The sequence below is a fragment of the Pelecanus crispus genome, chromosome 1 (assembly GCF_030463565.1).
Source record: "Pelecanus crispus isolate bPelCri1 chromosome 1, bPelCri1.pri, whole genome shotgun sequence".
In the NCBI taxonomy this organism is placed as follows: domain Eukaryota; kingdom Metazoa; phylum Chordata; class Aves; order Pelecaniformes; family Pelecanidae; genus Pelecanus; species Pelecanus crispus.
In genome coordinates, this window is record NC_134643.1 from 159,018,671 (window position 1) to 159,036,098 (window position 17,428).

At 43.8% G+C, this 17,428-nt stretch overlaps 2 protein-coding genes across 4 annotated transcripts in view; one reads left to right on the top strand and one right to left on the bottom strand.

Moving 5' to 3' along the window:
* The window catches only part of CUL4A (cullin 4A), a 42,468-nt gene extending 40,451 nt beyond the window's left edge, over positions 1-2,017 (bottom strand). The window contains exons 1-2 of the mRNA XM_075710295.1: positions 1,837-2,017; positions 1,014-1,129 (exon numbers count right to left, since the gene is read on the bottom strand). Of these exons, the coding sequence (XP_075566410.1) occupies positions 1,014-1,129; positions 1,837-2,017 (297 nt within the window). The remainder of the gene's footprint in view (positions 1-1,013; positions 1,130-1,836) is intronic.
* A 1,196-nt stretch (positions 2,018-3,213) lies between these two features.
* On the top strand, positions 3,214-17,130 carry PCID2 (PCI domain containing 2). Of its 3 annotated transcripts, none has more exons than XM_075728109.1 (15): positions 3,214-3,284; positions 3,729-3,819; positions 5,651-5,740; positions 6,306-6,379; positions 7,122-7,187; positions 7,729-7,770; positions 8,262-8,316; positions 10,021-10,124; positions 10,875-10,950; positions 11,077-11,218; positions 12,321-12,421; positions 14,472-14,545; positions 14,715-14,840; positions 15,048-15,171; positions 16,194-17,130. In XM_075728109.1, the coding sequence occupies exons 2-15, from the start codon at positions 3,784-3,786 to the stop codon at positions 16,281-16,283; spliced, it is 1,200 nt and encodes a 399-aa protein (XP_075584224.1). In that variant the 5' UTR covers positions 3,214-3,284; positions 3,729-3,783; the 3' UTR covers positions 16,284-17,130. The 3 variants fall into 3 exon arrangements, with proteins under 3 accessions (XP_075584224.1, XP_075584225.1, XP_075584219.1); XM_075728110.1 differs by having other exon boundaries at positions 15,048-15,175; positions 16,194-16,236; XM_075728104.1 differs by lacking the exons at positions 3,214-3,284; positions 3,729-3,819; positions 5,651-5,740; positions 6,306-6,379; positions 7,122-7,187 and having other exon boundaries at positions 7,203-7,770.
* Positions 17,131-17,428: the final 298 nt, after the last annotated feature.

Below are 17,428 nucleotides of genomic sequence, written 5' to 3' on the forward strand. Positions count from 1 at the left end.
GCTCCCAAATTCATCCTGATTTTCTTGAGCATGCACCCAATATGGACCGCTGGCTTTCTCCTCCCTCACAGTTCACAGTCTGCAGACAATATCAAACCTACCTCAACTGAACATTTAGAATAATCTCGGTGAGCATAATAACATCTTAAGTCCTGATTTGGCAATGAGATCCACATCTGCAGATCAAACACCTGCACCCGCAGAAAATTCGTAACTAACTTAAGCTATGTAACACAACTTAGTGCATCAGTAATTTTTTATAACATGATAACATGATCACTGTAAAAAATTGCTACTTCCATTAAGTATCTCAAAGCACATACTTTAAATGCAATATAATAATAAAATATAGAATGAAACCATATATAAATGGAGAAAGTAGAAAGGAAGAAATGGCTCATGAGTATTTCCCAGTAGTCCAGATGTGCCAGCATAGTTTTTCATCATTTTAATAAAAAATTAAGATCCCGATTGTTATGAAAATGTAACAGTAATCTGAAGCACAGGTAAACTGACACTCTGTTGCCTGCTCAACCAAGATTCTTTTTTAATTCCCCAAGGGGTATTGATGTCGAAGTCTAACTGTTATTATCTAATAATAACAAACATTTCAACATTACTATTCAGAAGAGACCAAAGCATGTACAAAATCATCATAAAATATGTATCTGCATAACCCAGCGAGAGTAACGTCCCATTTTCAGCATCTTGAGTAGGCACTGTACTGAAGAGACCGAGATGTAAATCTCAGCCCTGCCCAGGCACAGCTTTCCATGTCTCCCAACATAAACTGCTTTTTCATGGGCCCAGATCCTGGTAGCTCTCCAAGGAAGTGATACATAAAACTGCAAACTGACTAGAAACGGAGTGCGGAGAGAACAGTTCAGAAAAGATATTCAGCTTTTAACAAATCAAAGCGCGTTATGTTAAACGCGTAGCTCTGCGGAAGTCCCAAAGCAGTTAATTTTCCTTCTGTTTAAACCGAAAAAAACCCCAAACCCTACATGCCTTACCTGGTAGAGCTCTTCAAGGTTGTATTTAATAGAAACGCTACTCTGTATCGCTCCCACCGCTTCGTGAAGTTTTTGCCAGGTGTCCTGAGTGTAATTATCTGGCAATTTGGGTCTTTCTGTGAAGGAAGGCACAGGTAGTTGAAAACCAGCCGCCCAAGCGGGAGCCCGCAGCAATCTCTCCCCCCCCTCCTCAAGCTCCGCCAAGCCGTGTCGCGCTCGATCCTTTAAGTTGGGCACCAGGAGAGGGTTACTAACTCCACCCCAGGCGACGAAACCCTTGCTCGGTGCGGCGGGCCCCGCAGCCGGCCGGCCCCGCAGCCGCAGGGGCGCCCGGGGCCGGGGACCGGAGCCCGCCCGGCGGGGGCAGAGCCGGCACAGCCGCCGGCCCTCGGGGCCACCCCCGCCGCAGGGTTGTTGCCTTTTACCCCCGCCTTACTTTTAGCGAGGTAACCCCCCTCGCCTTGCTTTAGTTTCGACACTAAGGTGGCTTTCTGCCTGCTTGCTACAGGGCGCAAGTCGTCGGCCGCGCTGCTCCTCCCGCTGCCCCCACGCCCGCAGCCCCACGCGTGTCCCCAGAAGCCCTCAGGCGGCAGCGGGGAGGGTTATCAGCCCGCCGGCAGCCTCCCCTCGCCCAGATAAGCCGGCGGGGCGGCTGACAGCGGCGGGGCCCCCCCTGTCGCCTGCCCGGCCCGGCCTGGTCCCCCCGCCGCGGGGAAGGGGCGGGGAGCGGCCGGGCCCGCGGTAAACAAAGGTGGGGAGCGGGCCGGGCGGCGGGGCAGGGCGCACCTGGCGGGGCAGAGGGCCCGGCCCGCCCCGCACCCACCTCTGAAGTTCTTGATCACGAGTTTCTTGGAGGAGGCGGTCGCGCCCCCCCCGCCCCCTCCTCCTCCTCCTCCTCCTCCCCCGGCGCGGGTGGCGGCGGCCAGCGAGGCGGGCTTGGTGAGCCCGTTGGTGTGCCCCACCAAGGCCGACAGCTGCGGCTTCTTCTGGGGCTCGTCCGCCATCTCCGCCCCGGGCGCCGTGTCCGGCCGGGGCAAGGCGCTGGGCTGGGCTGGGCCGGCTGGTCCCCGCCTCCGCTCTCCTCCTCCTCCTCCTCCGCCGCCGCCACCCAGCCGCCCTCCCCCACCGCGCCGGCTTCCCGGCCCTGCCCGCGGGTGGCTGCCAAGTGCCGCCGGGCCGGGAGTCACCCGCAGCCGCGCCCCCGCCTCCGGCCTCCCCGGGGCACCCCGGCGGCCGGCTCGCCGGCGGCACCGCCCAGCCCGGCTGCGGGTCTGGGTCTGGGTCCGTGCCCGGGTCCGGGTCCGGGCCGCCGCCGGGCGTGCGGGCAGAGCCAGCCCCGCTCACAAGATGGCTCCCGCGCCCGCCGGGGTAGCCCCCCCCCCCCCCCGCCTCCTGGGGCCGAGCGGGCGGCGGCAGCGGCTCCCCGCCGTCGCCTCGCAGCCCCCCGGTTCCCCTTGCTTCTCCTGGCTCGGCACCGGGCGCGAAGCGGCGCCTCGCCAAGGGACGGCCGGAGCTGCCGCCGAGGAGCGGCCGCCTTTCCCGCCCTGACCTCGGCTTCTCGCACGGAAGCGGCGCCAGCCCCGAGCGGCCGCCGGCGCCCTGGTCACCGGCATCCCCCATGCCAGCTGGGGCACACCCGGGCCTCACGCTTGCCCCAGGGCACGGAGCGCGCCCTTGTTTTACATGCCTGACATGGGTGCTTTTAAGAGCAACGCCTGCCGGAGCTCAATACGCAACGATTTAACTTTGTGGACGCCAGTTCACAAGGATTCCCCAGCGCTGCCGGAGGACAGCGGGGCTCCAGGGAGCGCACCGGCGGCCGGCACGGAGGGGAGGCGGGCGGTCAAACGCCAGGCGCTCTCTCGGAGAAGCGACACGGGGCTCCTGCGAAGAGCGGAAGCGACCGCTGCCGCCATACCGACGCCGGCCCCGCCGCGCCCCTGCCGCCGCCACCCGCGAACGCGCGGCACGCCCCGGCGCACGAGGGGTACCGCTGACGCGTGCCCTCGGTCCCCGCCCATCGCGCTTCCTCATTGGCTACCGGCGCGAAGCCACGCCTCCCGGACACCGCCCACGTGGGCGGGGAAGAGGCGGGGCAGCCGCCAGCGCCGTAAGGGAGGGGGCCAGCGTCACGTGATCCGCCGGGCCGTCCCCACCGCCCCGCGGACGTGGGGGGCTCGCGCCCGTGCTCTGCCGGCTACCGGAAGTGCGGGGGCAGTTGCCGGAAGCGCCTTACCCGACTAGCCGGAAGTGCCGCGCCGTGGCTTGAGGGTGGGCTTGCCGTGGGGCAGGGCCGGCCGGGGCTGCCGGCCGTGAGGGGCGGAGGGGTTGCGGGTGTGCGGGGGGGGGGGGGCTGCGGGTGTCGCTATGCGCAGCGGTGTGCGAGCGGGGCCGCGTCCGCCACCGCCCTCCTGCCTTCCTCTAATGGCCGCACTCCGCTTTCGGCAGCCGCGGGCTTCCAGGGCGCTCCACCCTCCCCCGGGGGCTTCGTGCCAGGGTTTCTCCTCCCGGTGGAGCTTCCCCCGGCAGGCAGCATGTGTTGGTGCGGTGCTCTGCTCTGCTCTGCTCTGCTCTGCTCTGCTCTCCCCGCTGGCAGCGGCTGCCCGCCAGCGAGAGGGTTGATAAAGTCATGCCGTGTTTCCTCAAGAGTCAAGAGGGCGTCTGTGTGAGGTGCTGTCGCTGTGCTGTTCTCTTAAACGCCTGTTCGTTTTGCAGAATGTGATACAACTGCGTTTTATTTGGGACGCCTGCCTCGCCTGCTTATATTGTAATGGCGCACATCACCATAAATCAGTATTTGCAGCAAGTAAGCAATTTTTTGTTTGTTTGTTTGTGGACATTGTTAGAATACGTGGATGTATTTTTCTTTGCTGGAAATGTGTTACCTCGCCGAAGAAATAAATCAGCCTAGAAGGTGTGATGCGGTAAAGAAACACACTTCTTAAGTCTGTATTAAGTATACCGGCTGTGTGCCAAGGATGTATACCTGGAATTTCTGAAAAGTGTGCTGGTTACTGACATAATGGACAGTGAAGTAATTTATCCATAAGAACTAACGTGGTGGGATTGTGTGTGCGTGCAGGAGCAAATGCAGCTCAGGGATTCAAGAGATACAGGGGTTTAAGAAGTACAGAAATGCAGAGACATGGTGTGTATGGCACGGAGGATGGAGAGACAGGAGCAGGGTCACAAGGGTGCCAGCTGGACTGAACTTTCAGTGTCGAGCTTTTAGCATGACCACTCTTACTGCTTGTTTCTGAACCATCATGTTTTCACGGTAACATTGCTTACACGCTTCAGTCAAGATCCGTCAAATCAATTGAGTGAAAGGCACAAAGAGAGAGTAATTGTTTGCGTTTTAGTCTCAAAAGTGGAATGGCTGAGATCTCTCAGGACAGTGATCTGCTCTGAAAAGTCAGCGTCTTCTCCAGTTGACAGTCCTCATGATCCTCTGTCTCCACCCTCCATATCATATATACTATGTGCGTTTAAACTGTTTGCGTTTTCTGAAGTTTATGCACACCCTTCACCAATACCTTATCTCTTATGAAAAAAACATTTTGCTCTATGTCAGACTCGGACACTTTACTGATGGAATGGATGCCCGCTAGATGAGGATGGAAATCCAAAGCAATGGGTTAGGAAGTGGCAGATAGCAGGGTGCATAATGCTTAAAAATGAAGACAGGTAGATTAAGCATGTAGCTATAATTCCAAAGGCAATGTCTGATACTAGACTAGCATCTGTGTACAATACTTTTGAAATCTGTCAAGACTGTAAATGTTATATTCTGTGGGAGAACAGTTTAATTCTGCTTCCTGCTAAAGATGTCTCCTGAAAAAAGTTGTCTGAGCAGCTTATTGTGACATCAAGCTGGAAATTTCTTCAGTTGTAGAAGTAGTTTTAGATATGACTTCTTAAGAGATCCTTTCCCACTACTTGTGCTTTATTTGTCATATTTTTGTGTCCTGATAGGAAAAAAAAAAAATCTTTTTCCCGTATGGAAAGCCCGCACCAAATGGGAAAGATCATAGACTAAAATAGCAAAGGAAGAAGCAAAAGAGGGAAAAGCGAGTGCTTAAACTCTTTAAGAGATTGGTGTCTTTTCCAAGTAAAGGAGAGCTAATTTTGTGTTTTGGAAGTAGTTTTTTCTTATTAAATGTTAAATTCATATGAAATATATTTGAGAGTCCTGATTCATGACATGCAAATTCCATTTGCAGTATTGCAGACAATAATACTCAAAGACTCTTTATGCCTTCACATATATGTTTGATGCCCATAATTCCAACTGGAATATTAAAAACCTTCACCAAATCTGGTTCACAACTGCTGTTTTACAATGCTAAGCCCATGTAAGTTGTTTGGAGATTCTCTGGTTTGCTCGTATCCAACAAATAAGGAAAAAACCACAGTAGCATTCACCCCACCTTCTCTCTGATGCCTTTTTGAAAAACAGGTGTATTGAAAGTACAATATTGATTCATTCAGTTTTAAACCTTGGAAAACTCATGTTTGGGTTGGTATTGATGTGGATGAATAGTGGTAACAAGAAGGTGGCTTCTGTAGTCATGTGTAAATACATTGTATGGCTGTGGCTGGGTTTTATTCTGTAATGTGGCTGTTTTCTTTGGTAGGTACAAGAAGCCATTGATAGCAGAGATGGACAATTTTGTGCAGAATTGGTATCATTTAAACATCCACATGTTGCAAACCCAAGGCTACAGGTGAGAATCTGGTTTTGACCTTTCTTTTGTTTTGCTTTCAGTTTTCTTGTCTCTCTCCATGGGTTCCTTTCCATTGGAGGTAAACCTCAGAAATCTCTTTCACAGGCCAGAGCAGGATCCCCTTGTATGTTTGTTTCCCTTTTGTTCTTACAAGGATATTATATATTTCTATTTTTTTTCCTGGATGGCTTTTTGTGTTCCACTTTGAATTGTTTTATGGACAGATACAGTCTTGAAAGTCCCTTCTGGCCAGGTCTGCGTTAGTGAGTAACGTGGCACAGTGGAAGTGACTATAAAGAGAAAATTAGTGGGTGGCAAGGGTCTAGTGTTTGTGCTATATACATTTCAGATGCTTTTATTTATGGCGAGCTCTAATCGGGTTCTGGAGACAGAACGCACACTAGCAATTCATTACACTGGATGTGATTATTAATACAACTTAAGATTTTGATAGACAGCAAAGGCATGTACATATAAAACTGTCATGGCAAAATATCCGTATGATGTTCCGTTTCTGGCGCATTGGGTGTTCCTTTAATGTTTCATTGATTTATTCTATACTCAGCTTCCATCTCCAGAGGAGAAGTGTCAACAGGTTTTGGAACCACCATATGATGAAATGTTTGCAGCCCACTTAAGGTAAAGATGGACCAGGAATGTAAAATCAGTTGTGAGGCATCCAGCAGGGGTGGGGAAGTATATCCTTAAGTTTACTTAGTTATTTTAAAGGGCTTAGATCTGAAAACCTGGTATTTATTCCTCTTATCAATAATGCTAGAACTGCAGGAAATAAAGACTTTCTCTTTTCTCTCCACGTAAAGTTTGCTTTGTGTATAGTCATTTGTGTATAGCCATTGACACAGCTTTCGTTTCAGTGCTTGCTGTTTCCTTTGCTCTGGATTTACTAGCTACACAAGAATTGAGAGTGAAATAAGTAAGGGAGATAAATCTTTTTAAAAGGAAATTTTAGTCATAAAAGTACTCTTAAGACAGCTTTAGGACCTAAGTAATAATGTGAGGCTTTTATTTTAAAAAAAATTCTGCATTAACACAGTCTTGAGTTCACTTTCAACAGTCTTGGATTTTTTTTAATCTCTGCTGATCGTGGTGACAGTTTCAATAAGTATTAGCATATTACAGTTGATACTGTACATATTATATAAACAGATCCCCATTCTTCTCTCAGATCAGTTTTCTATAATTATCAGATTAACTGCTGTGTTCAAATACTGGTGCCATTTTGTTAGGAATGTTTCTAATCATATTTCTGTGTCTCTCTTAAATAAACTGTAAAGCTCTATGCCTATTAAAAGGCAAAAAGAAATGTTTGTCTTACGTGTACGATATTTTCTGATGCACTAACGCACTTTTTCTTTGACAGGTGTACTTACGCTGTTGGAAACCATGACTTCATAGAAGCGTACAAATGCCAAACAGTTATCGTCCAATATCCTTTTCCATAAGTCTTGTATATTGTTTTCAGATTAACTATATGTCTTCTTGTAGAATAAGTTATCTTTACCCCTTTTAAAATCTAATAGAATGTGGTCTGCTTCCAAATGCACTTCAGCTATTTAGGTTCTTAAGCAAGGAAATCAGATACACTCTTCTTTCAACTTTCTGTTGGACTAAGAAGGAATCTGTCACTTGGCTCTAAAATAGAAAATTAATTTCTCACAGAGTATAGGAGACCCTCAAATCATGAATATACATCCCAGTTTGTACTTGGCTGGAGGGGAAGGTACTGATAAAGCAAGCTGCTATCTTATCTCTAAGCAACCGATGTTTCTCACGGCTACTGCTGCACCAAGGAGTGCGTGGCTGCGCTTGCGTTCTTCCCTACTGCGTCTCTGCATCCTGACTCCTCATCTACTTACTGCTTTGTTGGTTTTTGCCCTTTCATGTAGTGATAGGTGGTACCATACAACTGCTGGTTTTTATATCTGTGCTTCATTTAATAGTGTTTTAAATTCTCCTGAATACAATACATCTTTCCTGCGAGCATTTCAGGCACATAAAGAGGAAAACTGGTGAGTATGTCAGAGAGCTACTAGAAACTAGACTCTCATCTTTCACTATCGTAATATCATAGAAGTCAAACTAAAATTATGCCCATAGTTTTTATTTATCCACCGTGATACTTAAGTGCAGCCTAATTGTTTTTGCTGCCTGTTCGTGTTTTTAGATCCAAAAGTGTGAAAACTAAACATCTAAGCTTAATTATGTAGAATGGTCCACAAGTAAACACATGAAGGATTTGTTCAAGGTGAGATGGTATTTATTGAAGCCACTGTAAAAAATGTTTCTGAATTAATTCTTCCTCCAGTGTAGCATTTCTGAAATGCTGAGATCTTGAAGACCTTTCTTTTTAAAAAGTCCTTCCTCCTTTATTTAAAGATTAATGTATACTTTTCTAGTTTTATGACCAACTAGCAAAAAAAAAAGAAAAAAAGCTTGTTTCTTATGTCTTTCTTACTGCATGATTTGCCCATACTAAGTATACTATGTTTTACTTTTCCAGGGCTTTACCTATTATGTATGCTGTAGCCCTCGATCTTCGAATTTTTGCTAATAATGTAAGTAGATCTGATTAACAGCCTCATTACTTTTATCTGTTAGGAGTTTCCATGGAGGAAATATTTTAGACTTTATTACATAGCGTAATTTTGCTCAGTACTGTTTAACTCCTTGTTTAGGATTTTGTTGACACCCCTAAATTCATCCAGTCCTATTGAAAAACTGGGTTGCTCAGTCTGCCCACCTCCCGTTTGCAGCTTGAACTAGAGAGGTTCTAAGGACCTGCACGCAACTCAGCAGTTGCTTAGAGCATATGAAGTGATTAAGCACTGTCTTTATAGAGTGGCATAGTGGCACAATTCACTATTCCCATGTGTTATCCTTGGGATTTGGTGGAGTCTTTATAAGGGTGGAGATATCCCAGACAACTGAGCTAATCTAACCACTTACCACATCTGAAGAGGGAAGTTTCTGCCTCCTTTCCCCTCTTCCAGCTGTGTGTACTGCTTTTGATGTTTGTTGGAGCCCTCGCTGAGCCCATACAACTGCTGACAAGCAGAAAAAAACCCCATACTTATATTATTTTTCTCAGACTAGTGAATTGAAGTAGCTTGTGTAGGGGATGTCATGAGAACCGCTAGGCCAAGGTAAGTGGCAGGGTTGTTATGATTTTGCTCCTAGTCAATTTACTTGAAGAGGTGAAGCTAGAGTTCAAGTTAGGTTAGAGTTTGACGATATCCAGTATTTTAAGTGTTTGTCCCCTCAGCACTTTCTTGTGCCTGCTCACCCACAAAACAACATATTTGGCATGCTTGCACAGAGAATACTTTGTGTGTGTGTGTGTGCCTGCTCTGTAACAAGTCTTGTTTCTCAGTCTGAATGAGGCAAATTTATATATTTGAGATGCTTGAGAAAGGGGCAAGTGGGATCAGTCGTGTTGGAAGTGTTTGAACTCTGTCTTCTAACCTTAGTGTATTCAAAGGGTGCGGATACAGAGAAGACTTCTGCAGCAAAGGTTGCATTTCCATTTCTTTTCCTTACATTTTAGCTAGTGAGAATGCAGGCATTATAATAAAACTTTAGAAAGCATGTAGTAAATACCTACTCGCTATTTTTTACCCCACTCTTCGTTGTTTAAGTTCTGCATTAATCAGTGCATGGATCTTTCCCATGTGTTGGCAACTCATTTTTTTTCTCTTGCTGCTGTAACATGAGTTTTCCATTTCTTCTGAAAATCCCAGGTCCTAGCAATGTGTGTGACTACTAGAAAATGTTGAATATGGTTTAGAAATAACATCTAGCCCTCACGGCTGAGGAGAGAAGCTTAAGTTTAAATTCTAAAACTCGGACTCCATAACTGGAAATCATTTTAGTTTGCTTTTGTTCAAAAGACATTTTTTTGCCAGACTTTTGGTCTTTGAAAACTTGAGTTGAAGTGTTAATGCTCCAATTCAGCTATCAGATGATCCTGAATTTAGGTTTCTGAGAGCTGCATTAAGCTTAATGGTCCTAAAGGTAATAGCGGTCAGTGCTGTTTTCAAAGGGCTGTCCTCCTGTGCCTTAGAAGTGGTACATGTTCAGGAGCCTCTCCGAGTGTTTTTTTATTCTGTGAGCTTGACTACATTCTAGATTTGGGGGATAGCAGGCATGACAAATACACTGCTATAAGACTTTATAAAGTGCTGTATTAAGGAACTAAACTGTTTACAACCCAGCGAACCAGGATGTAGACTTACACATTGTTTCTTGCTGTGTAATGATAGGCAGATCAACAGCTAGTGAAGAAAGGGAAAAGCAAAGTTGGTGACATGTTGGAAAAAGCTGCAGAACTGCTGATGAGCTGTTTTCGAGTCTGTGCCAGTGACACGTAAGTGAAAGATCTTCTATAGAACTTGTACTATTAAATTGTTAAGATCTTAATGAACTTCACATAAGATTTTCACATTTACTCAGACCGTATCTGGGTATGAACAAACACTTCTGAGGTTCGTTTGCTCTCATTTGTAGCCTGTTCTCTCTTGACTATTAACTAAAGCCAGAGAGGCCTCCCTTCAGGTTTAACATTCCTAGCAGATGATGTTGGGAGGGACTGGTTATGTCCCTGTTTCTCAGGAAAGATTATTAACACTCTTGTGCCCTGTTCAGTTGTGAAGTTTGCTTCATTATGGTTAGATGGAAAAGAGGTGACTCTTTGGTTTCCAGCCTTAGCAATTTTAACACTCCCACAGTGGAGAAAATGCTTTTTTTTTTTCCATCTTTGTTACATCTTTTTCTACCTTGAATGTTATAAGCAACTGCTATGCTAGTGTATGTGTTACCTGCAGACTGGAGTGAGGACCCTGATGCAGATGAATAATAATTTGCATGACATCTTTTCATTATGTTGAGAAGAAAAGTAGCAGAACTGTTTAAAATTTAAGATGGGAACACATGTTCTGTTTTGACAGTGCTGGTATGGTTTAAGAGAATGAGTTTGGCCTTGACTTTTATTTTCAGACACCTATTTTTACCCTAAAAATCCATAAAAGGAGGGAATTTACCATAAGGACAAAGTCATTATTTTCTTACAATGTTCAGTACTAGTAGGTTTTTTTCTTTTTTTCTTTTCTTATGACAGTCGAGCAGGCATTGAAGATTCCAAAAAGTGGGGCATGTTGTTTCTCGTGAATCAGCTGTTTAAAATTTATTTTAAGGTAGGGTTCAAGTCTTGTAAGCTGTGTTTCGTGTTTCATATTCTAAGTCAAACCCACCCTTTTTTATACGATACTATGTATCTACACTCTCTGAGTAAGATGCAATTTTTTTTTTTCTTTTAACAGATCAACAAGCTCCATCTATGTAAGCCCTTAATTAGAGCAATTGACAGCTCAAATCTGAAGGATGAATATAGTATGGCACAGCGAGTTACGTACAGATACTATGTTGGGCGCAAAGCCATGTTTGACAGTGACTTTAAGCAAGGTACTGTGTGCCAGTAAGACAGATTTAGTCTTGCTGCTTGGTGTGAGATCTGTCTGATGTTGTGTGCCTGTGAGTCAAGGTGTATGTAAAAGGTGCAGTTGTGTTTGCACTGATCAAAGGAAAAGTCATGCAGAAAGATCCAAGACCCACAGGCTGAGTCAGATCAGAGATGAGACTACATGACACTTCTAATTGTAGTGCATGCCCAGCTTTAAAGTATTTGTGTCAGTGAAATTCTCTGTAGTCTTATGCATTGTGTGCATGCATAATAAAATGTATGAGCGTCCAAAAGAATAGGTTTGTAAAAGGTTTCTCAAAGGAGGCTTTGCAATTGTCTTGGCCTCTTCAAGTTGCTGGATGCCATGTAGGAAATCTTCAGCAAACTGTACTGTAGAATTAGTTTCTCAGTGCATTGATTTTGGAAGATGTAGAAACCGCGTTTCTGAGATTTCTTATTCACTAACAGAAATGCTTCTAGAGCTAAGGTGTACACCTGTTGTTGCTAACCTAAGCCCCTGACCAAAACCTATTGTGAAGCCGGTTTTGTCACTCTGAGCAGTGTCTTCTGCTTGTCAGGCTTGTCATTTTTCTCTCTTGGTGAAAACTGATGAGAGATTTTCACATTGTCATGCTGTGTGATCTCACTGGCATGTTTCTGCAGCTCAGCGGATGTGTGCATTGCATGCAGCTTACATCCTCTGAAGAACCTAATCTGTGAATTTAGAAAACACAGTTCTGTTTCTTCAGCGCTTCTTGAGATTCTCCCCTCCTGTAATAGTAGTCCAATAATATTACTGAAATGAGCTGAAAATTCCAATTTTGCTTGTAGCTGTTACCTCTGACATCTAGACCTTGACAAGTTTTCTTTGGCTTTCTGAAGGAGGACTTATTTTTCTGGTAATACTTTGTATTTTGTGTGAATCTCTACTAATTCTTACAGCATTTTTCTTGATGTATGTTGATTGGTGTGGTTATTTTTTATATAACTTCAAATATCATGTGTTCAAGCGAGAGATGGGCATTGAGCACAGAATTTGAGTTACGGTTTTAATCCATTTTTGTTGTTGACTTATGTTACTAGCACTTTTATTTGTGTCTGCAGCTGAAGAGTATCTGTCATTTGCCTTTGAGCACTGTCACCGCTCAAGCCAGAAGAACAAAAGAATGATTTTGATCTACCTGCTGCCAGTAAAAATGTTGTTGGTGAGTAGACGTTACTCTTCTAAATAATTTTTTGGGGGCAGATAACCAAACTGATACGCAGTATTGTTCTTGTTTTTCCCTTAGTGGAATTCAGAGGCTATCTGTGCCTGACCCCCATAAAAGCCAGCATATGCACACGTTCTTGTGTGAGGACAAAAAATGTTGAATTGTCATTTGTAGCAACATGGGAAAGGAGAAAGGGGGGAAAAAAACCTAACCAGACAAAAAAAAAAAACCCCAAAAAACACCCTGCTTTTCCCCTACCTGCCTCCCACCCCTCCTAAAGGTGCAACCTGAGGTCACTTCTGTAGTAAAGATAACTTTTGAGTTCTTTGGAGAGGCACTTAACAATGTAACTTACGTCATATAGCAGAGCGCCTGTCTGGTGATTAAGTGCACAGATAGGCCAGGGAGTGTGTGGATTCACTGGTACAAATCTGTCTGCTTCTTTCACCTGGTGAAGGGAAGGAGGATTTGCAAACAGATGGCTGAAGACTGTTGAGGGTGGCTTGCCACACAAGAGAAGGGATTCCTGTCTTTGGGTTTTCTGTTTGCACCTTGTACATTTGCCCACTCAAGGCATGTCAGAAGGGTCATGAAGTACAGCATTTTGCTTTTGAACCAATCAGTGAAGACTGGTTACTTTTTGATCATTTCATCTTTCTATTAAAAGAATTAAGCACATCTCTGCTGCTTGTTCCTGTCCTTTCCCATGTGCTGTGCTGGCATTTGTGTATCCATGAGTTAGTGGGATTATGCTAACAATTAATTCAGTGTAACTGAGGGGACAAGAACTAGATTTTAGACTTTCCTGTTCCTGGCCCTATTACCAATGTTAACCCATGGAGAATGTTGTTATCACCTGCTTCTGTGAGTTGCCATCTTTCACCTTTGCCCCAATCTGTTTATGACTGTCCTCCCTTTTTCATTCACTGCTCCCTTTCCAGTCCGATGCAGTGTCAGGTGGCTAAAGGGGAAGCATAGTGGGTATAATTGGCTTCTGTTTTTCATTTTTTATTTATTTACTTTCTTACTGGTTGTTTTCAGATCAACCAATAGTAGGGCTGATAAAGGAAAACTAACAGTCTTCCCAAAAACTTTGTCCTGGTCGTGACTGGGTGCCTTGAGCTGGTGGGTCCAATAGTGCTTAGAATTACTGTGGCTTTTCTGCAGCAGTTCTAGTGTACAAGAGGCACTAAAGAAACTAGATAAAGGTCATTGTTTTTACAGTTGCTTTTTTTAATCAGAGCCCAAACATTAACACTAACCTTAAACTGTACTAAAATAGCTTGGATGTTTTTTTTTATTCCTAGCAGCTCTCGGTAACCATGCAGCTGAGTTCTGCTCTCAGCTAATCCTCCAACCAGGAAAGGAGTTACCAACAGCATAGCATGATGGTAACTAAATTTAAAGTCTGACCCAAGTCAGTGTGCAATCTGATCTCTGCTGTGCAGGGGGGGAAAAAACAAGTTTCTTTTTGATAGCACAGGTGGTTCAGTCTTACCTGACTGAATTAGGTTTTTTTCTTTAAATTTAAACTTTCTCTCTCTTTTCTGTTTTGTTTTGTTTTTTTGAGAGCACATTTTTATTTCCGCATGGAGGCATAGTGAAGAAAAAATCTGGTAGAGGCTGCGCTAGCACTTGACAGTGCTGAAGCACTGCTTGTATTATTAGTAATGCTTGGGATTCCCACCGTTCTTCTGTTTGCAGATTAGATCATACAGCCATGACATAAAATTTGGATCTGCCTAGGCCTCGTGTCACAGGATCTTGATTTTACAAGTTTGATGACTGTTACCCAACATTAAGAAATATTAAGAGACTCCCTAAACCATGATAAATAGGTAGTTATCATGAGTTGATCTACAAGGTGTTTGGCGGGGGCAGGGGGCTTGTCTTACAAATGCTTTTATTCACCTCTTGTTCTGCAGAAAAAAAAAGTGGCTAAACATTTGTCTTTTTATCTAACAAATGTTTTTATAGCTTACTAGATTACATTTAAAATGCATTTGACTTTATCCTGGAAACTTGGAAACCGTTTATTTTTCAGGGCCACATGCCAACAGTTCAGCTCTTAAAAAAGTATGACCTTATGCAGTTTGCTGAAGTAACAAAGGCTGTGAGGTATGATGATTATTTTATTGTGTTGTGTGTTAGTTCAAAAAGTATTAAGTAAAAGGTGTTTATTTGGGATGAATGAGTGAGGCAGGGGAGGGATATTCCTACAAAGTCAGACAATGTCTTTTCTTGCTGGGTGAGACCTTCTCACATTTTCATTTCTTCATCCTTGTAGCGAAGGCAATCTTCTCCTACTGAATGACGCTCTGACAAAGCATGAGACCTTCTTTATTCGATGTGGAATCTTTCTTATCCTTGAGAAGCTGAAAATCATCACGTACAGAAATCTCTTTAAGAAAGTGTAAGCATAACAAAACCTACATTTTTGCAAAAGCAGATTCAATATGGTTTCACCTAGGACTGAGGTAGAAATGTATATGCTCCTTGGTTCTCTCTGAGAGTTGAATTCCTGTTAAAGTGAATTTATTGTAGAAAGGCCATTTTTCTAAGAACCAGAATTTTTAAGTGACTGTTTCTCAATAACAATTTTTTCTGTTGTTTCTTTCAGATATTTACTACTAAAAACCCATCAGCTGTCCCTGGATGCCTTTCTGTTTGCCCTGAAATTCATGCAAGTAGACGATGTTGATATTGATGAAGTCCAGTGCATTTTAGCTAACCTTATATATATGGTATGTGCTGACCACTTGTTGTTTGGTCCTTCCAGACTTCAGACAGTAAAAAATGTTTGGTAGAGAACAAAAGTTTATTACAACAAACATATCAGTAATCCCAGGTTTCCTTGTGTAAAAAAGTTGATTCACTTGTGCCCAAAGTGAAATGTTTTCATTTGCCATGAGGAGTTCCTCTAGTTCCTGCCTCTTTTGCAGGAATCAGTTAAAACTGAAGTTGAATTTTACATTACAAATCCAGTATTGACACCTCTATGTATGCATAAATACTGATTTAAAAATACAAAAATTGTAACTGGGACCAAAAGGTATTTGTTCTTCTGCATTTGAAGTAGCAGACTCTTGACATTCTAACATTAGAAAAAGTTAAAACCACATTTCTTTGGTTTTGTTTCACATTTTGTCTTTTACTCTAAATGGATCTCAACAACTCATGAACAGATAAAGCCTTGAAATCAAGAGACTTCTAATAAATTGGAGGGTTTGGAGCAGCATTGCAGTGTCAGCAAGAAAATGAACCACTTCCTTCTCTGTTTCCAAAACGTTATTTGGTGGGGTCTTGGAATAACAGGGTGAGATTAGGTGACTGGAAGATTTCTTTCAGTGTTACAACACTACATGTCTGGAAAGGAAGTACTATGTCATTTAGTTTATTAGGTTTGGAATAGTGATTAATTAAAATCCTCATTTTAAAGTGAGCAAGAGTGAATTTAGAAACACTTCTGCAGTGCTCTTGTCTCTTCAAGGCAATGTAAGCAGACCAGTAGGGGGCCCTGGCAACAGGCTCTCAGTCTGAGCGTGCCGTTAGCATGCAAACATGGTTATGGTTCCAACTTTCTGCTTACTCTGTGAGTTGACCCACTTACATAAATTGGATCTTTGCACTACTAAGTACAATAGTGCAGTGGTGATTGAGTATAGTACACACATAGCTTTGCTTGATGTAGACTGAACCAGCTGAGGTTATAGGCGTTGTGTTGCCAGCTTCCAGTACTAACGCTGTTGTCTTCCCCTTCTGCCAGGGTCACATTAAAGGCTATATATCTCATCAGCATCAAAAGCTTGTGGTCAGTAAGCAGAACCCATTTCCTCCGCTGTCAACAGTGTGTTGAGTATTGCATCTTATCCATGCAAGTACTTTTCAGATACTCAGTTTGCCCGGTGGAGCTGCTCCTAATCGCCCTGAGAACATTGTAAATGACGTGGTTCGTGTCCAGGACTGGAATACCAGGAACTGTTTGTGGCTCCTTTCCCAGAATGACCAAGGCTGCCAGTGTTACAAAGTGCGCTGGAATGAAATGCTGACTTTTCAATGATAGTTTCCGCAGGCTGTCTACATCATTCACAGTATTTAATGAGGAAATAAAGCAAAGCATTCCAAATTCCTTCCAAACTACTTAAAGCTTTTTATGAAGTACTTTGTGTTACTATTTCTGCATTTATCTTTTAGAGAGGAGAAGTATCATCCTTTGTTACTTGTATTAATCCATTTTTCAGAGTGGAAATAATGTTTTCTCTCATGGTTTCCTTTTTTTTTTAGGTCTCTTCAATAATCTTGCTGGTATTAAATACTCTCTTCAAGCCGTCTCTAAAAACTAGAGAAGTGCTTGACACTAAAAGCTTTACTGTGTCAGTGATACTTACGGGTGCAAGTAAATGTGGGATTTTTGTCTGTAGGTACCCACAGATGGGTTTGGGTTTTTTTGATTCTGGTAATATTTTGTTTCATTTTTTGTCATGATGAACAAAAGCTTATCTAAGTAACTTATCCATACTCTGTTTATTCTGCTTCTGGGGAAGACACTGCCACTGGATCCATTATTTTAAGTGTTACTGTCTTGGGGGTTTTGTTTGTTTGGGGGTGGTACAATGTAACTTTGTCCATAGTGATGGGATGGTAGTTTGGGGTTTTTCTTAATTATTTTTAAAGGAAATAAACCATTGTTTTCCCGTCTTTGAGAGTTGGGTTTTATTTTACCCACTAACTGACGTGGACATGATTCATAAGGGAAAACACAGATACCGTGTATGAGGGGAAGCATTTTTTAGTGTGATGACAGTGTCAAGTCCTACATCAACATACACATTTAAAGGCTTGGAGTTCCTCTGGTCTTCATAGGTTTTACTTGTATGGATGCTGAAATAAGAATATGAATTTGCTGAATCAAACCTCACGGTAACAAGAATTAAAAAGACTCATTTCCTTCGAGCAACATTTAAAAGCCCAGAAAAACATCAATGCTTTTTGAGTTTTAGG

What these genes read in the sequence shown, in the direction of transcription:
- PCID2 (XM_075728104.1), top strand. Translation starts at nt 7,442, where the DNA reads ATGAATATACATCCCAGTTTGTACTTGGCTGGAGGGGAAGGTACTGAT. An exon ending in TTCGAATTTTTGCTAATAAT is followed by an intron (nt 8,317 to 10,020) that starts GTAAGTAGATCT and finishes GTGTAATGATAG; the next exon opens with GCAGATCAACAGCTAGTGAA. An exon ending in TGCCAGTAAAAATGTTGTTG is followed by an intron (nt 12,422 to 14,471) that starts GTGAGTAGACGT and finishes TTTATTTTTCAG; the next exon opens with GGCCACATGCCAACAGTTCA.